The sequence below is a fragment of the Antechinus flavipes genome, chromosome 1, assembly GCF_016432865.1.
Source record: "Antechinus flavipes isolate AdamAnt ecotype Samford, QLD, Australia chromosome 1, AdamAnt_v2, whole genome shotgun sequence".
NCBI classification, from domain to species: domain Eukaryota; kingdom Metazoa; phylum Chordata; class Mammalia; order Dasyuromorphia; family Dasyuridae; genus Antechinus; species Antechinus flavipes.
In genome coordinates this window covers 668,803,043-668,826,195 of record NC_067398.1, presented here as the reverse complement: position 1 = coordinate 668,826,195, position 23,153 = coordinate 668,803,043, and the positions used below count along the sequence as shown (strand labels likewise).

The 23,153-nt window shown below is 42.2% G+C and overlaps 1 protein-coding gene across 2 annotated transcripts in view; it reads right to left on the bottom strand.

Moving 5' to 3' along the window:
• Positions 1 to 4,657: 4,657 nt before the first annotated feature.
• The window catches only part of DDA1 (DET1 and DDB1 associated 1), a 36,642-nt gene continuing 18,146 nt past the window's right edge, over positions 4,658 to 23,153 (bottom strand). For both annotated transcript variants that reach the window (XM_051972119.1, XM_051972118.1), the window contains exons 2-5: positions 15,373 to 15,453; positions 14,777 to 14,828; positions 12,319 to 12,380; positions 4,658 to 5,581 (exon numbers count right to left, since the gene is read on the bottom strand). In XM_051972119.1, coding sequence (XP_051828079.1) covers positions 5,471 to 5,581; positions 12,319 to 12,380; positions 14,777 to 14,828; positions 15,373 to 15,453 — 306 coding nt within the window. In that variant the 3' untranslated portion in view covers positions 4,658 to 5,470. The remainder of the gene's footprint in view (positions 5,582 to 12,318; positions 12,381 to 14,776; positions 14,829 to 15,372; positions 15,454 to 23,153) is intronic.

The following is a 23,153-nucleotide window of genomic DNA, read 5'->3' as shown; positions in this document are numbered from 1 at the left end:
GGAGAGAAGGGCTCACACCTAAAGCTGCAGGACTCAAGTCCTCCCCTTGACCCTAAAGCCCGTCTGGCCTGTTTCTGGGAAGGACAGAGAAGGAAGAAATTCTTTTATTATCTATTAGCCCCCAAAGACAAGAGGAGGCTTGAGAAGTTATAGTGAGTGGGGACCACTGGAGCTGACACTGGTGAGTTTTCCCGTGGGGCCAAGTGTTGAGGCAGAACCTGGACCTCACTTGGCAATGGATGGGTCATCAGGCTGGCTGGCCGCTTAGGTCACTTCCAAGTGCAGGGCCCGGAGGCACCTGGACAGGTTAAAGCAGCGCAGTGGCCCTCCATGATCAACTTGCCATAGAATGAAGCCACGGGCCCCGGCAGGAAGCTGGAAGCCCCCTGCTGGGATCTGGGCCTCCCCAAGTCAGAAAAAAACAAACCCAGAGCAGGCAGGACAGGACACCAAGTGCCCGCCCCTTCGAGGGAGGTGGCAGGCAGCTGGGAGCCAAGGCAGCCGGAGACGGGAGACAGGAGGCAGGAAGGGCAGGCGGGCAGAAGCCAGGCTCAGACTATATCAAGCACCTAACAACGGTGTACGGCATTGGGTACGAAAAGCAAAATCAAACCAAGCCTGCACTGACCGTCCTTGTCTTAAAGGAGCTCACATTCTAGCCAGTGACACAAATGAAAGTTAACTTTCTGGTTTGGACATTCTCTGTTCAATTTAATTCAACAAACATTTATTGCCTACAGTATTACCATGTGCAAGAACCGTGGTGCTAGGCCACTGGGGAGACAGAAAGCGGAAAACAACTCCTGCCCTCAAGGAGCTTACATTCTCCGGGCACAGATACAAGGAAATGCAAGATAATGGGAGGATGGAGCCCACTAGCCACTGGGAGGGGGAGGGAGGAGAGAAAGTCTGCTGGGGGAGGCACCCGAGAAGGGCCTGGAGGAAAGCTAAGGAGTCTAACGGCAAGGAGGTGAAGTACTGTGTTCTAGGTGGGTATGTCCAGTCTGCACCAAGGCACGGAGGCAGAGATGAGCCAATGTGGCGGGAATGTAAATCATATGATGAGGGAGAATGGGAAGTCCCCCCAACTCCAGCCCTGACTTCCCATGTTCTAAAGGCCCTCCTAGTTCTGACATGCTGTATTCTAAGTCCCTCCCCCAAACTCTCTATGACATTCTGGGTTCAAAGGATCCTCATGATTCTGACATTCTGTATTCTAAGGCCCCAAACCCCCACCCCAGCCCTGACATCCTGTGTTCTGAGTCCCTTCCCACCTCTGATAGTCTATATACTAAGTCCCCTTCCAGCTCTGACATCCTGTGTCCTAAGGATCCTCCCAACCCTGACAATCTCTGTTCTTAGAGCCCTCCCAGCTCTGATATTCCATGTTCTAAGGGTTCTCCCTGCTGATCTTCTAAGCTTTGTGTTCTTCCAGGAAAGACATTCTATTCTTTATTAGGAGGCCCCTGCCACCGACAATCTATGTCCTTTTTTTGCAGCTGAGGGGATCGGACTAGGGGTGGGCAGAGGTTACACACGAGCTGCCTTCCCATTAAAAGACCTGGTGAACAGCCTAAGAATATCTACTATCTCAGGAGATCTCAGCAGCCAGTCAAGTCTGTAACAGGAACCCCAAAAGTTCCCTGGGCAATTTACTGGCCAAAGAACTATCTAGAGATGCACAAGGATTAACTAAAGCTTCTGATATCTTTGTGGAGTCCAGGCTGGAGTTTTGAAAAATAAGTGGCAAGGAAGAATATGCTTTTAGACTCTCAGAAACTTAATGGGAGGAATTCTTACCCACAATGAACCCACCAACTTTCTTTTCCAGAAGATGGCAGGGAGCCAGGAGCAGTGGTGGTACTATGCAAAGAGGCCTGGGCTCCTGTGGGACTGAGAACAAGCCCCTTCCCTCCCCTGGGTCTGGTTCCCCTTTTATAAAATTAAGGGATTAAATGATGAGATCTCCAAGCCCTAGACCAGCTCTAGGTTTTGAACACAGAGGACTTGCACTTGAATGCCACACTGGATTCTGTAAGACAAAGCCCACAGGCTGATTCCTAGGAAGCAGTCAGGGCAGGAGTCCAGACACCTAGACTGGTACCAGGTGGCCACTTACTGGTCCCTTCCCCTGCAGCTAGCCATCTCCCTCTTTCTTCACCACTCACTGGCAACCTCAAAAACCAGAGTAGATGATGTATTACAAGCCCCACAAATGCAATGCTGTAGATGATGAACTCTCAGTGCCTCTGGAACCTACTGGGATTGGCTAAGTAAAAGTTCTCCTATGTAACTTTCAAGAGGTTTCTAAGAGAAAAACCGAGGCTCACATCAAGTGTGGAAGGAACAACCAGCTTGGGCCTGCCTGGGACCACAAAGGCTCTAGAGTACCTGGGTCCAGTCATCATTCAAGTCTCCAAGGCTCTTTCCCAAGTCTCTCTTCTCCACCCTTCAAACTGGGGAGGTATCCTTAACTCCTGTTTGGGAGTCCTATTTGGGAAGCCAAGTAAGGCACCCCAAATAAAAAGTGGGGCCACTTATAAGGCATGGCCCAAGCCTCTCTGCATGAGATTTGAAGGACAGTCGTGGGCCGGATGTCTACTGGGAAAGGCAGTGATTTGGAATCAGACATTGGGCTTCAATCCTGCCCTTGCCTGGGTGATCTTAAGAAAATCCCTATAGCTCTCTGAGCCCAAGTTTATTCATTTGTAAATCAGCAACATCATCTTGAAAGACAAGACTTCCATTCCCCCTCTTCCTACAGAGCTGTTGTATGGAAACGAATTTGTAGACTTTAAGGCATTAACAGAAATAAGAGAGGACTGTTAATAGAACTGCTCAGATTTGAGGGAAGGTCTCAAAGGATTTCCAAGAGAAACAACCATGGAGCATTTGTGAAGGTTTTCTCCCATAGGTTCCCTAAACAGATTGTTTTCCCTATCCCACAAGGAAGAAGAAATAAGCTGAATGAGAGGTTTGCGAAGTGCTCTTCTCAATCTAGACTCATGTATCATCCCAGGAGAGTGGAAAGATCACTGTTCAAGAGTCAGAAGACATGAGCTCATTTCCTAGGCTCTTATTATGTACACATCCTATGTGTGTGTGAGGCAGTCCCTTCCTCTCTGGATGTCAGTGCCTCAGCTGTCAAAGGAAAATGTTGGGACCAGATGATTTCACTCACTTGCAGCTCTCGATTCCACATCATTCTAAAACTGAGGAAGGAGAAGAGAAGAAGGAAGGGGGATCACTTAGTCTAGCAGCCCCTTCAGCTCCTATGCAAGGAAGAGTTTTGACTGAAGACTTGGCAGTGGCCCAAGTGGCCCAAAGGCTGGTCATTCCCCTCCGAGAAAAGACCCAGAGACCCTTCAAGCCAGCTCAGGCAGGATCCACCTGGCAACAGAGAGAGGGCAAGGCCTCTGGGCTCCAAACTACCTGCCAGGACACACCACAGTGACTCCATCCTGCACCACAGCTGAGATGTAACAAAATCCAAGAATTCTTGCCCAGAAGTTCTTCCGGTACCAAGTGACTCAGAAGGAATCCTTCCGGGGTGCACCTGAAAAGCCACGGAGGAGTGCTATCTCTCAGGCTGAGATCCTAACAAATAGGGAACAACTTGGGATAAAAATATGAAGCGACCTCAAAGTCAGAACAAATTCAGGGTCTTCCAGCTTTGCCTTCTAAGGAGGTAAAAAAGCAAGTTGAGATGCTTATCCCCTACTTCTCTCCATCCCCAAACTTGCAGGAAGGCTGAATGCTTTCAAAGTTACCTCCAAACTCATACAAGGGTGAGACTCCCATTCCTGCCAGCAGGCCTAAGCTGAGCTTGCTCAGGGAGTCCCATTCCCATCTATAGCGCTGCAGGAAACAGCTCTAATCACCTCCAAACAGTAACACTCAGGATTCACTATTCTTTCCATTCTGGGATTTCAAAGCAAGTAGCAACCAAACCAGTCCCAAGAGGAGGTGATGGAAGGGAGAGGAGCCGAATGTTTCAGTCCCAGTCCAAGTTGAGTCTTGCATATTTGCAGACCCCGTGCTTCTGGCCTCCATGGTATCTGCTCCTGGCTGAGAGACCCATGGACTCATTTTTCTCCAACTATCCACAGATCAGGATGATTTGGCTCCAGGTGTGAGACAAGAGCCCTTCTGATGGCACCACTATCACTTTAAGCATTCCTACTGTCCTCCCTATAACCCCATTACAGGGGATAAGGGCAGGCAGAAGACTGGAGGTTGTCCCCAGGGCAGTGACACAGTTTGGAAGGCAAGTCCCAGTTTCGTTGAGAGCTAGAGAGCCAATTCTTTTCCCGGCTGCAGTGTGACAAGGCAGATCACCATCATCCCCAACCTGTCTTCCTGAACCAGAATGACAAACATCTGAACAGTGGGGCTGGCCTAGGCTGCTCAGAACCTGCAGGGACACTGTTCTTCTATCAACTGAAGCTCCAAAGACCCAGATAAAAGCCCAAGACTGTGAATATCCTTAGAACCATGGCAGAGTTGCCCCGCCCATGAAAAGCATCAGCCCCGAGTGACACTGCTGGCCGGAGAAACTCAATAAAAATGGCCGATGAAGAGAGAGATAAGAGACAACCAGACTCAGACTAAACTCAGTGCAACATTACTAATTGTACTGCCGATCAAATACTCAAGGTGGGATAAGAAATATCCTTTTATTTGATTGGAGAAGTTGAACACGCCAGTCCTTATTAAATTGATGTGGGAGGGAAAAAATAATAATAATAAAAACAAAAAACAAAACAAAACAAAAAAACCAAAGGAGTTCTGTTTAACTCCAGCTTCCTGGAATGGAGGCCCTGCAGTTGGAGCACTCAATACTGCCCAAACATGCAGCCTTTGCCAAGTGCCCAGGGGGCACAAGAGAAGCCCACAAAGAGCCTTCTGAACTGACCAACTCCAGCAGGGAGGAGTCCGACAGTTTTTGAGGCTGAGAGTGGAGCTGCAAGCAAACCCACTGGCCTCCTAAGGGCCCTGCCATTGGGAGGAAACACTGTGAGTTCCAAGAGGTCCCAGAAGAAGCTTGTGGGTAAGGCCTGGAAGGCCCAGACTGCATTGTCACTGAACCCCCACCCCCAGACTCTGGGACTAAGCAATGCCCCAGCCCTAGAGGGGACAAGACACATAAGGCTGTGCTTGGCTCCCACCTTTTCCCAGCTACTTCCGAGTTAATTAAGTAACAGATCTAGTAAAACCTGGAAAAAAAAAGTGACCATGTATTTTTTTAAAAAGCATCTACCAATGTTACACTACACCATCCGATGACTTGCTTTTAACCATCACTCCATACATTTTACAACATAAATAAAAATTACGGAAATAAATACATTGGCTCCTATGAAGTCAGAAGTGGTTTGGGCTGCATAGTGCGGAGGGAAGGGGCTTACACACTGTGATGAAACAAGACAGGAAGCGCCTGTAGACAAGTTGTCGAGGGAAAGCAAGAGTCCTAAGTGTCTTCGTTCATGTCCTGGCTGTCTGTCCTGGCAATTTTTCGGGGGGGCGCTGAACTCTCACCTTCTAGTTCTACTTGTTCCTGGTCTCTCTTCTTTGCAGCATTCTGGTTAGGAGAAAGAAAGAAAGAGATGAGCACTCCAGTGACCCTGGCCAGGTCTGCTCTGGGCCTCAGGACCATCTGTAACCTGAGAAGACTGGACTAAATGATGGCCACCTGAAAGCCCATGGTCTGCACCCCTCTTCTGGAGAAGTACCAAAAAAGCGGCTTTCCCCTTTAGGTGGGAGGCCAGCTAGCCCCCCAATACAGTAGCTGCTCTATTAGCAGTCACAGTGAAGTCTGAGAGCAAAAGCCTGCTAGACAGCCCCTTACTGAGGACCCGCTCCATTCCAGCTAATGCCTGGCCTCAGGCAGGGCCCTTCCTCCTGGTCTCTTAACTGAAGGGGCCACAGACAATAGCCAGGGATCTCTTTGGCTCTACATTCTATCATCCCGTCAGTCACTCTGCCCTCTCTGCCCTCAGTTTCCTCATCTAAAGGTAGCGTGGACAGTTCCAAGGTTCCCTCTGAGCTCACTAATAATACTGGCCGTGCTGACACTCCAAGGCCCTTTCCCCTCACTATACCACAAAGCTCCAATGAAATTGGTCCCCAGTCCCCCAAGCACACTCTGGGCTTTCCTCTGCTCATGCTAAACCTGAGTCTGCTGTTCCTGGAGCACTCATTCCCAATGTCACCTCCTTCAAGAGGCTCTCCTGATTGCTGGCACATAGCAGGCACTCAAACAATGCTCTATGACTTTCATTAAGAGTTGTCTCCCCCTTACATGAACTGATGCTAAGTGAAATGAGCAGAACCAGGAGATCATTATATACCCCAACAACGATACTTTTTGAGGATGTATTCTGATGGAAGTGGAACTCTTTGTTAAAGAGAGCTAATTCAGTTTCAATTGATCAAGGATAGACAGAAGCAGCTACACCCAAAGAAAGAACACTGGGAGATGAATATAAACTGCTTGCATTTTTGTTTTTCTTCCCGGGTTATTTATACCTTCTGACTTCAATTCTCCCTGTGCAACAAGAAAACTGTTCGGTTCTGCACACGTATATTGTATCCAGAATATACTGTAACCTATTCAACATGTAAAGGATTGCTTGCCATCTGGGGGAGGGGGTGGAGGGAGGGAGGGGAAAAATCGGAACAGAAGTGAATGCAAGGGATGTTGTAAAAAATTACCCTGGCATGGGTTCTGTCAATAAAAAGTTATTAAAAAAAAAAAAAAAGAGTTGTCTCCCCAACCCCTATCCCCCAGACTGAAGGGACTTTAAGATAGCAACTTGTCCAAGCAGATCAAGTATTATTTTACAGAAGAGGAAACCAAGGCTAATTGATTTCTCCAAGGTCAAGCAACTAAAATTAGTGATGGAGCTGTGGCTGGAAAGGCCATGTTCTCCTCACTCCAGGGCAATGCTTCTCCCCAGGGGGTTCTGAGCACTCCCATCCCTCTAGTATCTGTAGCACTCTCCAAACGCTTTGTGCACATGAACTCACTAAAGCTTCACAACAACCCCGAGTAGGCAAGTGATGCTCCCATTTTACAGGAGGAAACGGAGGCTCAGAGATGAAGTGACTTGTCCAGAATCGCAAAGTTAGCAAACGACAGGCAGGATTAAAAAACAGCCTTCTGGTTCCAAATTTTCTGCTTTCTTTTTGATGAGGGGAGACAGCAACAAGTTTTATTACCCCAACAAAGACAGTGGGGAGGGATCCCTCCTGCCCCCCATGTTTGCAAAGAGTTGTCCTAATGAGTGATTCTGGCAGATAGATGGGCTTTTGGGGGGAGTAGAGGCCATCAATTACAAGCTGGAGCAGGGGAATGGTGAGGTAAGTCGAAAATTAAATGGTATGTAATACCTAAAGAAAAGGGGTGATTGGTGAACAAGAGGATAGAGCAAGAACTGGGATGAACTAAGTGCAAATCCAGTCTTAAACACTAAGCCTGTGACTCTGGACAAGTCAGTTGAACTGTTTACCTAAGTTTCTTCAATTGTAAAACAAAGATGATAATTGAAGCATTTATTTCACAGGGTTATTGGGAGGAGAATATGAGAGAAAATACGGAAAAACATTTCATAAATGTTGGTTATGACAATGAAGAAGAGCTCAGACATAGCTCCACTTTTACCTAAACCTTATGATGCAATCCTCAGTGCATATAATCATATAATTAATTGCAGCCTGAGTGATTATTATGTGCAGAGAGAATTTAGTATTTGGTTTTTGGAGAATCCAACCCCAAACTCCAGAGAATTCTCAAGGCCATTTAATGGAATGCACAAATGCACAATGTTCCTCTATAGGCCTTCCTTGAATCACAGTATCAGAGGCCAAAGGAGGCCACTCCCCTCCCATAACAGGCAATCCAGAGAAGCTGGAACTCAGGCGAGCAGCTGGGCCAAGACAAAGGATTCTCAGGCTTACAAAGCGCCTCCCTCCTAACAATCTTAAAAGATAACCAGGCCATCTTCACTTATGTACAAGAAAACCTTTTTAATGGCTCTACAAAGGTGAGTAGTTATGACTAGTGTCTTCACCCCCTTGTTTCTTGGAGTCTAAAACAAAGCCATACACACCTTATAATAAAGGCTTAGTGATATTAGCCGGCTAACCTACAGACCTATGCCCCTAAGACTGCCAAAAGAATTTTCTACACATGGGGTTAATGCAGGACTGTTATTTACCTATCAAGAATAAGGCCAAAGGCAAAACCAATTTCTGGGCACTGCTATGCTTCACACTCAATTTACTGACTTCATATTAGTATTACATATTACTGCCTATTTGCAGGAAAGTAAAAGGATCGTTTTCTCAACTCCTCTCCCCTCCCCTTTCAATCTACTAGGGAGTGGAGAAGGAGGGGGACAGGCACACCTCCAGGGCAGCTGACTGGGTTGCCAGATTTACAAAGGTGAGACGGTTTTAAGCATGTAACCCTTCTGCAATCTTGGATGGCTGCAAACAAGAGTTGGGTGGGACACAGAGGGAGTTAAATGGTCCTGCCCTGGATAGCCTTGGTACAAAAGAGCGACCTTTGCATTGGCCAGAAGGCTCAGTTGAGGAGACTATTTACATCTGAGAGTCAGGAGTCGGAGAAGGCAGGGAGAGTATGAAATTACAGCACTTCCCGAACAACGTCCAACACTCTATGCTGAGCCACTATAACAAATGATCAGAGAACCTCAAGAGTTGGAAGGGATCTCAGAGGGAAATAAGGCCAGCGCTTACTTAGCAGAAATCCTTTCCATCAAGAAGCAGAAAAGTAATAGTAGAATGAGCCCTAGACTTGGAGTCAAAGGATCTGGGATCAGGTCCTAGTTCCACTGCTGCTACCTGCCTCCCTCACGCATAGGTCATCACTTCTCTGCTAAATAAACTCCAATGACTCCCCTAGCAGTTTCATGAGTAGATACTTTTAAGAAACTCCTTTGTCTTGGTCGTGTTCATTTACATCTTTCAATTTGTTAATGTCCTTTCTATGTCCTTGTTACACAGAAATGAAAATTTTAAACTGTGGTCTAAAAGGATCAGAGAAAAGTGATCTGATCATCTCCCTCATTCTAGAGACTGCAAGTGTATAAAAACAACCTAGGACCTAATCAGGTTGGTATGATTGTTACAACATCACAACTGATCTTTGAGAGCTTCTAGTTCACTAGGACAATCAATTCTTTTTCACATAACACTCTCTCCTCACCCCTCCCTAAAAAATCGTTATCTAATCAAGACTCCCTTCTACATTTGGATAGCTATGTAAGTACATTGGCCACAAGGCGATCACCAGGAACGGAGACGACAATAAAAGTGGTAGCAGAAGTAGAATCTGAGCCAGGGAGATTGTCCCATGCTACTAGTACAATGGGATTGAGTCATTGTTTTAATGGGATATGACTTAGCCTGACCAGTCAGTGCTTCATTCCACATTGGGAGCACACTCTGAATACGGATATATCCAAGTATGTGGTTACCTACACAAAGAATGGGCCAGAATGAAAATAACCCTCCAAATAAAGGTCAATTATTATGATTCTTCTTGGTGCCTACCTTCTAGGAAGGATTAAGACAAACTGGAGTATATCTGTACAGTAATTCCATGCATCTCAAATTCGACCACTTCTCCTTTCTCTCAACCCTTCATCCATCTTGCCTACATTACTACAAGGGTCTCCCAGTTGGTCCTCCCTGCCTCAAGCCTCTCCCTACTCCAATCTATCTTCCACATAGCTAATCTGATCATGTTACTTCTTTCTTCAATAAACTCTAGCGGCTCCTTGTTGTCTCTGGGATCAAACAGAAATTTCTCTAACTTTTCACTAGCCCAACCTTTCCACCCAGATTAAACATTACTCTCCTGACCCAATCAAACTGGCTTTCTTGATGTTGTTCCCCCTTCCACATCTCCTGTCTCTGTGACTGCACCGGCTGTGCCTCCTGCTGGATATGATTCCTTCCTCCCCTTGCATCACAGAATCCCCAGCTTCTTTCAAGCATAAGCACCACTAGAAGCATCTCCTCACTGTATCAAGTTCTACTATCTTTCCTCTCCAAGGTAGAACTTGAGACCTATTTTGTACCTATTATTTTCTGCATATGGTAAATACATAAACATACCTTGTTCTCTTCCTAATTTCCTCAGAGTAAGAGAGTTGTTTTTTATTTTGTTTTGTTTTTTAGAGAGGTGATATTTGTACACTCAACACCTACCACAGTTCCTGGAACACAGAGGTGCTTAATAAGTGGTTACTGTTCATTGATTTATTGGAAATTCTACCATATTAGTTGAAGAAATTAGAAATGGTGAATTTGAAAATGGTAAGACCTGGGAGGAACAGCATAACTGTCTCCAAGTATTTGAAGAGTATATAAAAGTGGAAAAGAAATGGGCCTTGTTCTGCTCAATTCCCAAGCAATAGCAGCAGAGCTGGAGTGTTCCCAGGGTCTCCCAAATATTCAAAGAGCCTGGCAGGGAGAAGACAGTGAATATGTATATAAGCAAGTGTGCCTGCACAGCTCATGTGCACCTAAGCTTGCAGAAAGACAAATCTATTTAAGAGACACACAGTGGGGCAGCTAGGTGGCACAATGGTTAGAGCACTAGCCCTAAAGTCAGGAGGACCCAAGTTCAAATCTGACCTCAGACACTTAACACTTCCTAGCTGTGTGACCCTGGGCAAGTCACTTATCCCCAATTGCCTCAGCCAAAAAAAAAAAAAAAAAAAAAAAGAGAGAGACACACACACACAAACACAGCAAGCATGGTTGGAGATTAAGGATGGAGATCTCTCACATCCTCATGCATACATGTAGGCACACATAAATTATGAAATATATATGGATCCCAAAAGACAGATACAGCATGGAAGGAGGAAGTCTGTATGGAGTGGAATGTTCCTTATACTATCTGGTCCAGTCAGGGTATCTATTGGCTTTATTTAACAGTTTCTCATGGTCCTAAGAGAGGATTGGTAATGAGTGTCTAAGTAATCCTAGTGCAGAACAAAAAAGAATCAATATATATATATATATTTTTTAAAGAGCCCTGATCTGGGAATCAAGAAGCCTAGGTCGGGAAAGGGACCTGTATGTGCCAAAATGTTTGTGGCACCCCTGTTTGTAGTGGCTAGAAGCTGGAAAACGAATGGATGCCCATCAACTGGAGAATGGTTGGGTAAATTGTGATATATGAATGTTATGGAATATTATTGTTCTGTAAGGAATGACCAGCAGGATGAACACAGAGAGGCCTGGAGAGACTTACATGAACTGATGCTAAGTGAAATGAGCAGAACCAGGAGATCATTATATACCTCAACAACGATACTGTATGAGGATGTATTCTGATGGAAGTGGTTCTCTTCGATAAAGAGAGCTAATTCAGTTTCAATTGATCAAGGATGGACAGAAGCAGCTATACCCAAAGAAAAAACACTGGGAAATGAATATAAACCGTTTGCATTTTTGTTTTTCTTCTCGGGTTATTTATACCTTCTGAATCCAATTCTTCCTGTGCAACAAGAGAACTGTTCGGTTCTACATACATATATTTTATCTAGGATATACTGTAACCTATTTAACATGTAAAGAACTGCTTGCCATCTGGGGAAGGAGGTGGAAAGAGGGAGGGGAAAAATCGGAACAGAAGTGAATGCAAGGGATAATGTAAAAAATTACCCTAGCATGAGTTCTGTCAATAAAAAGTTACTTTAAAAAAAAAAAAAAGAAAAGAAAAAAAAAAAAAAGAAGCCTGGGTCCTAGGATCTGGCAATGCCAACCATTCAGTTTATGACTTGCAGTAAATATTTTTGGCTTTTACTGCCTGTCTGTGAGGTGATAACTACCATGAGATGATTTGGCTGCTCAGTCTGTCCATTCCTCTTAGTTCCATCATTCTTTGCTCTTCCAGAATATCAAGAGTTGGGAAAACTGCCCTACACTCGGTAGTGTCTCCCTCTCACATGGGACTCAGAAGGCTATGAGTAAGAGTAGGGAGTACTCCTGGCCTCTAAGTCAGACCATCTGCTGAGCCCCAAGAAAGAAGGTGACTTCAAGCAAGACTCATGGCTCCTGATGCCCAAGAACCTGACAATCACCTTTTTGGGTCTGTATGCTCAGCACCTCACAGAGTATCTGGCACCTAGTGGCCACCTGAAAGTGCTAGTTGGCTGGGTGACTGATCAAAAGAAAGAGTTTGCCTAGAGAAGGACAGCCATCACCCATCATTCCCACCTGAATATTCCTATTTCTGCAATGAAATGGTATTTCTCCCCAAGTTGCAGCACTTACCTTTTTGTCCCATTGCTGATGAAGATAACGTAAAAGAATGTTTGTCTTTTCTGTTACGATAACTGGAGGGGTAGACACACAAACAGAAAGCAGCAGTTAGTCATGATGCTTCATTTTTCAATTCCTGTGTCAATGACACATGACAGTGGCGGCTCAAATGTCCAGCAATCACAGCAGATGGAGGGGCTACAATTATGGAACTTGTCATCTTTGCCTCAGACACACAAGTGTTGTTTCAGCTCTATCATGAATTCCAACCACCAGAACCATTTTGAATTAATGGGAAATCTTATAAAATATTTTAAAGCAAAGAGCTCTACCTTATACCATGTGACTTCAGACAAGTCTCTCACTCCCCTCTGAGCCTGTTTTTTCCTATTCAATAAAAGAGATAGATTAGGGGGTCTTTTCCAGATCTCAAATGTGGCCTCCTTCAGGGCACAAGATAAACAAAGTATTTCCCAGCACTAGGCCAGGTCCTTAGGAGTTCTGTTTTTTTGTTAAGAATGATTTATAATGAGCAGATCAGTATTTTCAACAGGACATCTTAAATGTCTGAGGAGTTTAAAAGTGGGCAAAAGAACTCCAGGATAAAATTCTATTTACTTCATTAACTGAAAACTTCCAAATACAAGCTATTCCCCAACTGATATATGGTCAAAGGATATGAACAGACAACTCTCAGATGAAGAAATTCATGCCATTTCTAGTCACACAAAAAAATGCTCTAAATTACTATTTGCAGAGAAGTGCAAATTAAAACAACTCTGAGATACCATTTCAAACCTCAGCTAAAACAACAGGAAAAGATATGATTAATTTTAGAGGGAATGTGGGAAAAAACTGGGACATTACTATATTGTTGGTGGAACTGTGAATTGATCCAACCATTCTGGAGAGCAATTTGGAATTATGCCCAAAGGGTTATCAAGCTCTGCATAAATTTACTGGGGTCTTATCACAAAGAGATCATAAAGAAGGGAAAGGGACCCACACATGTGCAAAATAGTTTGTGGCAGCCCTCTTTGTAGTGGCAAGGAACTGGAAACTAAGTGGATGTCCATCAAATGGAGAAGGGCTGAATAAATTGTGGTATATGAATGTTAAGGAATATTATTATTCTGTAAGAAACAACCAACAGGATGATTCCAGAGTGATGGTGCTGAGTGAAGTGAGTAGAACCAAAAAAACATTGTGCACAGCAACAAGATTATGTGATAATCAATTGTGATGGACACCCCTTTTCAACAATGAAGTGATTCAGGCCATCTGCACTCAGAGAGAGGACTATGGGAATGGAATGTGGATCAAAGCATAGTATTTTCACCTTTTTGGTTGTTGTTTGTTTGCTTGTTTTTTTCGCCCTCATGGTTTTTTTTCTTTCACCTTTTGATCTGATCTTTCTTGTGTAGCATGATGAATATGGAAATATGTTTAGAAGAAATGTATATGTTTAATCTATATTTGATTGCTTGCTATCTAGGATAGGGAAATGGGAAGAGGGAGAAAAATTTGGAACACAAGGTTTTGCAAAGGCAAATGTTGAAGACTATTTTTACATGTATTTGGAGATCAGAAAAAAAAAAAAAAAGAAAGAAAACTTCCCAAAGAGCCGGCCGTACTTTATAGGGCCTCTAGTAGTATTGATAAGGATCAGCTTGTCCTTAATAACAGACACCAAGACACCAAGCTCAGATAAAAAACTATTCCAGGTTGTTGCTCCATAGGTCTAGCCTTGGAAAACCAGTATTCTACAGATTTTATCATTGCTATTGTTCTTACTATTATAAATAGCAACTCATATTTATATAGTACTTTACAATTTATAAAACAGTCTCAGAAATATCTTATGAGGTAAATGTTGCAAGCATTATTATCCCCTTTTAAGAGATGAGCAAACTAAAATGCAGAAAGAAAATATGAGTTTTGGGGATTAGGAAAGAGACACACAGCTATAACCTGGACTTGAACCCAGATTTTCTGACATGATATCCAGTGTTGTTTTTTACAACACATATTCTTCAGTATATTCTTATTCAGGTAACTCTTTCTTCACAGATAGGATAAAAAGCCAACTTCTACCTAGTCATGTCCCAATTTCCCTGATGAAAAGATATGGCTTAACAAGGTAACAGCACCCTCTTCAGTAAATGAAAGGAGCGAGAAGCTTGGCCCCAGATGTTCTGATCAGAGAATTCAGAGCTATGGAAGCTAGCTTGCTATAAATGGGGACAACAGCAGGGTGGAGATCTTGATCCTCTTTCCTGAGCTCAGCCGCTCAAACACAAATCATTTTGGACCACAGCCTCTGGTTGGCCTGGGCCTAGCCTGGCCTGACATGCCAGCATCCTTCTCCTGGGAAGACAGAAGGTGCTCTCCTCCCCAACTCCTAGGCTAGTAAACCCAAATCCCTGCTTGGCATCTAAGCACAATAGGTCAAGAAAAAGATTTCACTTACTCTGTTCTGATGGATATTCTCTTGTGGGAAGATAGACTGATGGCCGTCTGTTCTGTAGGAGAATCAGGAAGGAAGAGATTAGGAACCATGTGGTGATGAGGAATGCCCAAAGTACTTGGAAATGAGGATAAAGACATATTCTATCCCTTTCCCACAACCACTCAGCTCAAATTAGCTACTAGTGTGTTACAGAGGCAGAATGTGGCACCTCAGAACTTAGACACTTGGAATTAAAATGAAAAGGAGGATTCTCCCATGATAGAGTTCAATTCCTCAATTTACAGAAAGGAAAACTCTCAGAAATCCAGATCCAAGCTGAGACTAGAGCTTGCAACCTTCAACCAAGTGTCCCTCCACAATGCTGAGTCCTTACCTTCAATGGGAAAAGCACATGAAACAAAGCATAAGCTATAATTAATAATCCACCTGAATCATATCCCTTACAACTGCTTAGCTGCAATTAGTTCCAAACTAATTCTATCTCTAACTCCAAGGTCCCTCTAGCAAAAAAAGGAGCTCATGGCAAGTGATACTCCTTCTAATTGCCTCATCCCACAAAGCCTCTCTATACCACCCCACCCTTCAAAACTACTCACCGAGGCTTTGCACACCGAATCAGCATGAAATCTACTAAAATTGCTCTTGTTGTAGACAGGTAATCCTTTCAAAAAATCTGCCTGAAAAAAACACAAGAGATCCAGTAACATCAGTAAAAGACAATGTTCAGATCAGCCAGTAAACAGAGAGTAGCTCAACCACAGTAGAGGGTGACCTCCAAGATCTCAAGATGGGGTCATGAGGGTGAAGAGTCAATGCTTCCCTTTATTGTGTTTGATAAGCAAGGCCATCTTGGGATTGATAAGCAAGGCCATCTTGTGAGTGTTCCACCATTCAGGTTACTGCAGGCTCTCCAGCACTCAGGATCCTTTATACAATTTGGCCAGACAGAAAAGGAGAAAGAAAGGCTCCTTTTTGGCCTGGAATCTTTTCATGAGAGGAAATCCACAAAGGGCATTTAGTGGTCTTCCCGTCAATTGTTCTCTCCTTCCACCCTAAGCAGAAAAAGTCATCTGCACCAAGAAAAGGATTTATAGTTAAGGGACTTAAGATCATCATGGAAGACTTAGAGATGAGAAAAGGACAGAGACAGGGCAAACATCAGTAAAACAACTTCTCAGAGTCCTTTCTCCCCAGATCCCAATCTTTTTCTTTTTCTTCTTATTCACATCTTTTCGCCTCTTCCCCCTTCTCCTTTCCTATTAGAAAGAGTGTAGGACCTAAAGCCCTAGGTGCAAGACCTGACTCCACCATTAATCACTTTATAAGGTATAAACTGGGGATAATACTTGTACAGCCTGTCTTCCAGGATGATTGTAAGCAAAGTGTTTTATAATCTGTCAAGTGCCACAGAAATGTTATTATTTCAGTTCTCCCTGTTCCTAGCCCAAGGATAATGTTTTGCTAAGTCCATTGGCAATGCTTACACAGTCCAAGTTTCACAGTGGGATCCAAAAACCATACTGTGGCTCATAACTACCATTTGGTAACAACACCCTCTCTGTATAATTGCTTGATGAAGCCATGGCTTCACTGGTATTATGACCCTTCCCCACCCATCCCCCAAGTTGACTTCTTTAGGAGAGTTTCTTAATATAGACCTTTTAGTGATGAGCCTCTCCATATTTAACTAGTAGTTAAGTGAAATCCTTTGACAAGCATATTAGCAGTCACCAGGCCTATACACAAAGCTTTTCTGATTTGGCATACTCTGCCTTTGTTGACACAGACTTCAGAGGACCCAAGGACACCCCCACACCAGGCAAGAGAAATCTAAACGGCATTTTAGTGAAAGTCCTGAGAAACAATACAGGGTTGTGGGAAGGACAAGGACCCTGGTTTCAATTCCTGGATGTTCTTGATTCCCTCAATCACTCTAGACAAGAATTCTACAGTATCTGGGCACCTCAGGTTTTCATCCATAAAAGGATTTAAATTAGCTGACTTCCAAGGTTTCTTCCAAGTCTTTTAGGAATTACTTCCCTTGACTGAATGGATCACAACATAGTATTTTCACTTTTTTTATTGTTGTATATGCTTGTATTTTGTTTTCTTTCTTATTCCCCCCCCCCCCCTTTGATCTGGTTTTTCTTGTGCAGCACGATAATTGTGGAAATCTATGTATATAGAAGAATTACACATGCTTAACATATATTGAATTACTTGCCATCTAGGAAAGGGAAAAAAAATTTTGGAACACAAGGTTTTGTGTGAGTGTTGAAAATTAACCATGTGTTTTGTAAATAAGCTTCATTAAAAAGAGAAAAGAAGAATACATAAATGTCCAAAAAAAATCAAGTGCCGGATTTAAAACATTATTTTCCATTAAACTTCATCCTATCAGTTTAAAAAGTGTCCAGGAACTATTTTGTACTGGGATTTGGAATATGTTCTTATACTTGGACATCTCATTGTACACTCTTTTAGATTGCCCTATTACTTTGGAAATGTGTTGCCTCAAAATGTCCTTTCTTCTTGCAGATCTTCAAGCAGAGGTTGGACAACCATTTAGTAGGTATGTTACAATGGAGAACCTTTTCTATATGGGTTAGGTGAATGCTAACTGAGATTCCCTCTAACTCTTAAATTGTATAATATGTACAGATTGACCATTCTTTTTAAATATATATATTAAAAAGCATTTATTAAATACAAAAAAAATTAAATTAAAAATAAAAGAATTATTCCCCTTCCAAGTCAATAGTTATCTCCCTAACCTGCGCTCTTACTAACAGGAACTCAAGTACTAGACTTGACAGAAAGTACATGGTTGAGAGAGTCTTCTATAATTGTTTTTTCTAGCTCTAAAAGTCACCAGAAAATTGTATTCTTTTGCCTTAGTAGGAAGAAATGAGAAAATCTCCTGTTCTATGAATGCTAGACAGCTTTCAAAGGAAAGAAGAAAGACTGCTGCAAAAGATATGAGGTAAAGAGCAGACAAGAAGTTAGCAGGAAATCATTTTTGCTGACCAGCTAGACATGTTATCCTAGAGAAGGCAGCTGAGAAGAAAAGGAGAGACTAGGAAATCAGCATTATCTTCTCAAAGATGCCCAGGGAGACATTAATACATGGTTGGTGGAACTATGAACAGATCCAACCATTCTGGAGAGCAGTTTGGAAGTATGCTCAAAAAGTTATCAAACTGTGCATACCCTTTGACCCAGCAGTGCTACTACTGGGCTTATACCCCAAAGAGATCTTAAAAGAGGGAAAGGGACCCACATGTGCAAAAATGTTTGTAGCAGCCCTGTTTGTAGTGGCTAGAAACTGGAAACTGAGTGGATGTCCATCAATTGAGGAATGGCTGAATAAGTTATGGTCTATAAATGTTATGAAATATTATTGTTCTGTAAGAAACGACCTGCAGAATGATTTCAGAGAGGCCTGGAAAAACTTACAGGAACTGATATTAAATGAAATGAGCAGAACCAGATCATTATACATGGCAACAGCAAGATCATACGATGATCAGTTCTGATGGATGTGGCTCTCTTCAAGAATGAGAGGATTCAAACCAGTTCCAATTGTTCAAAGATGAAGAGAGCCATTTATACCCAAAGAGAGAGGACTATGGAGAATGAATGTGGTTCACAACATAGCATTCTCACTCTTTTTGTTGTTGTTTGCTTGAATTTCATTTTTCTTTTTTTTTTTTTTTTACTGGTTTGATTTGATTTTTCTTGTGCAGCATGATAATTGTATAAATATGTATGCATATATTAGATTTAACATATATTTCTACCATATTTAACATATATTGGACTACTTGCCATCTAGGGGAGGGAATGGGGGAAGGGGAGGAATTAGAACACAAGGTTTTCCAAGAGCTAATGTTGAAGAATTGTCCACACATATGTTTTAAAGAACAAAAAGATATAGACATAAATATAGACACACACACATGCACACATATACATATATATTTTATTGATGCCCAGGTAAACACACTGTGACGACCAGATCTGGAACTTTGCAAAAGAGGTGTAGATGCAAGAGCCAAGTTCCCATTTCAGCTTTGTCACTACTCTAATAAACTTAGGTCTCCTTTTAACTGAGTGAAAGAGGTCATTTGCCTCATGGCTACCTAATCTTAATCACTGATGAGTACAGCCTCAAAGTGAAACCTGTTGAAGATCTTAGTTTTAAAAAAATCAAGATTTCCCACTGCATCCAGGGCCATCTCCAGTCATTTTGATCCATATCTTTTTACTGATTTCAGATGGCTCTGGAGAGGAAAATGAGGCAGGTGATCCTGCCCAGCCCTCCTTCGCTTAAATCAATTCACTTGCATGTCATGGCATCACCTCTCTGATGTCATGGTCCTCTTCAAGAACTATTGCTAATAGCAATTAAGTGACTATTGAAATAGAAAGCTGCATTTGGAGCAAGGAAAACTTGAAATCCTATAAGTCTCAAACTTAGTTTCCTCGTCTACAAAAAAAGAAGCTAACAGAACCTAAGTAACACCTTTGTGGCCATGAGCAATTCACTCCTCATCTCTGTATGTAGAACTGGGGTTTGAAACCTGATTCTTGGGTTCATGAGCTAAAGTTATTTCCTTTATAATTATAGGATTGCTAATTCTCAAACAGATGTTCGGCTGCTATCAAAACACTCTGAAGACAAAGCAAATCTCAAGCGACGACAGAGAAAGGTAGCTGATTCTCCAGTTGATGAATAGTCAAAGAGTATATACAATTTTCAGCTAAAGATATTAAACCATTTTTAATATGAAAAAATGTTCTAAATCATTATTGATCAGAAAAATTCAAATTAAGACAACTCTGAAGTACCCCTTTTCAGAACTACACTTTTCAGACTGACAGGAAAAGGTAATGATGAATGTTGGAGAGAATGTGAAAAAAATAATATGGGACACTCATACATTGTCAGTGGAGTTGTGGACTGATCCAACCATTCTGGAGAACAATCTGGAACTATGACCAGAAGGCTATCAAATTATGTGTGGTCAGCAATGTCTCTACTGAGAAGTATCCCAAAGAGATCATAAAAAAGGGAAAAGGACCCACATGTGCAAAAAAATGTTTGTAGCAACTAGGAACTAGAAACTGAGTGGATGCCCATCAGCTGGGGAATGGCTGACTAAGTTATAGTATATGAATGTTATGGAATACTATTGTAAGAAACAACCACCAGCAGGATGATTTCAAAAAAGCTTGGAGAGACTTACATGAACTGATGCTAAGTGAGAAGAAGAATCAAGACAATACTGTACACACATCAACATCAAGATTCTGTGATGATCAACTGTAATTTCAACAATGAAGTGATTCAGGATAATTCCAATAGACTTGTGATGGCGAGATTGTATCCAGAAAGAGGACTATAGGGACTAACTGTGGATTACAACATAGCATTTTCACCTTTTTTTTTGTTGTTTGCTTACATTTTCTTTTCTTTCTCATTTTTTTCCTTTTTTGTCTGAATTTTCTTGTGCAGCATAATAGTGGAAATATGTATAGAAGAATTGTACATGTTTAACATATATTGGATTACTTGCTGTCTGGGGGAAAGGAAGGGAGAAAAAAATTTGGAACACAATGGTCTGCAAGTATGAATGTTGAAAATAATCTATGCAAATGTTTTTAAAATAAAAAGCTTTATAAAAAAAAGATGGCTAGCTCATAATAAATGTACATATGTATTTAAAGTTAAGAATTACAGCACACTTTCCTTGCTGTGGCATGGGGTTTAAGGAAGTATTATTATCCCTATTTTAGAGACAGGGATCAGAAACATAAGGTTAACGGAGACAAGTTTGAGCCTAGATCTCCTGATTATCAGTGTTTTTTCTACTCTACCACCCTTCAAGATGGTAAAAAAGAGACTTAAAAAGGAAGAAGTGGTTTGTTTAGGGTTACAGTCAAGGCAATGCAAGAGCCAAATTACCTAACCATGGTGTCCAGGACATAGGGGCACTGGAGAAAACTCAGCAAAGCCTCTAGCAGAGGGAACATTAGGGGAAACATTCTCCACTAAATATTTCAAACACCACCATTGGTTTCTAGTGCAGCCTCATGGGGCCTTCTTTCAGAACCAGTATAACAGGTCTGGAGCTCAAATGCTTACTTACAAAGACAGTAGGAACTCCATTAGGCTGGTACATGCAGTTAAATTCCACCATCTGTATTGGAAACAAGGCATCAAATCTGAGAGGGAAACCAGGCTTCTAGGTAGGAAGCCAAAAACAACAGGCCTCATTCACATGTCTGTAGGTCTTTTAAATTAGAAAGCATTTTGCATATATAACCTTTATTGATTCTCACAAAAACTCAGAAGACAGATAGAGTAAGTACTTTTGAAAAATATGAACAAACTGAGACTCAGCGAGATAAAACTACTTACTTAATGTTACATAGTTACATGGATTCTTATGACTCTTCTAGCCCCAAAGCCAAGAATAATGGGCATAGGAGGCTGGGCGGCTTATTCAATATAAGTCGATTGAATAGGCACTGTTTAAACATCTACAATGTGTAAAATACTTTGTCAAGAGCTAGCTTTTAAGAAGAGAAAAGGGGACCAGATGATGAAAGATTAAGTATAAATGGGAACATTTCCTACCTCTGTGACCCTGGGCAAGTCACTTAACCCCAATTCTCAGCAAAAAACAAAAAGTACAAAGGGGAGAAAGGAAATCAGAAAAGATAGTCTTCTCTTCATCTATAACATGCCATGGATCCAAGAGACAATACTGATAAGCCAGTGACAATCAGAAGGGACAAAACCCTCCTGGGTACCTGTAATACTCTTCACTGCTTGGGAATCACTGCCACTTGTCTACTAGGGCATGCTGAAAAAATCAAACACTTAGCAGGGTTATACAAGATCCAGGGATGATCTATAAAGTTTTGCCACCAGGCCTAAGAAAACGCCATGATTTCTGAAGGATGAATAAAAAGGTGGTTTCGATTCTACTTAGAGCCTGTCATCAACACACCACCTGATAACATAGGTTCTGTAGATTATCACTTAGCCTTTCCTCATCATGATTCTGTCCAATCTTGCCAACCACAGCACTAATAAGATGAAGTCATTTTCATATTTGTAGGCTCACAAGTGCTAGCTGCTGCATCCCTAATATTGTGAACCAGGTGATTGGATTGGTGGCTCTCAGAAAAAAAAAAAAAAAATCTATCTCTCCTACCACACCCTCCAAAGAAATGGGTTCTACTTTGGAGTTCCTTGTGAAATTATTCAAAAGGTTAAGTCATGATAGATGGCAGGGTAACTAAGATTGGCACCTGGCATTCAGTAGAGATCAGTATGTAATTAATAGTTGCTCTCAGGCAGGCCGTCTACAAAAACCACTGGTAGCTACATCACTCAGCAATATCAAAACTGGAAAAGTCTTATCCTAATCAATGGAAGGAGGCAGAAGTTTCAAGAGACATGGCAAGAGAAGCTGTATTTCTTAATCAAAAATTAAAGGTTTTGCAAGGGTTGATGTTGGAAAAATTACCCATGTTTTGTAAATTAAAAAAATAATAAAAATGAAAAAAAATTAAACACAAACATCTTTTCCCCATTATCCTATTTACTTTTAAATGCTACCTCTACTCTCCATTCAATAAACTCCAGTAATACCCTATTACCTATAAAAAATACCTTTTGTGGCTTTTAAGACTTCTAAGAAAAATTCTTCTCCAATTCTTCTCCAGTCTTAAGACCTCCTTACCATTCCCTTCCACACTATGCTCCATCCCTTGATACTCCCTCCAAATCCATGCATTTCCACTGGCTACCTCACAAACCTGGAATGCCCACCGTGGCTCCCTTCTAGCCCCAGCCAAAATCCCACCTTCCCCAGAAGCCTTTGCCAATTTCCACAATCCAAGCACCTTTCCACTGAGATTAACTCCAATCTGTCCTGCATGTCTCATTCATATACAGTCATTTACATGCTGTTAAACTTTGTGTTCCTTAACAGCAGGATTGATTTTTGCCTCTGTACACCCAATGCTTAGCATAGTGCCTATCAAAAGCAAATGTTCCCCAAATGCTTTTTGACTGGATTGGCTTCTCAGAAGTGGGAACACTTTCTACTCCAATCTTACCCTTTGCCTCTCCTCTTTATGTCACACTAAACTAGCCAGTAAGACCCCACCCCATGTGCCCTTCTTGAAAAAATCCTGTTTTCTTTGCGCCTTTTCTTTGTTCATGCTCTTTTCTTTACCTCCATTCCACATCTCTAAACTCAGACCTTCTGAAATTCTGCCCAACCTTCAAGGCTTTGCTTTTACCTTAGCCCCTAAGTTGGAAATTACCCTTTCTCCCTTGGACATCATACAACAAGCT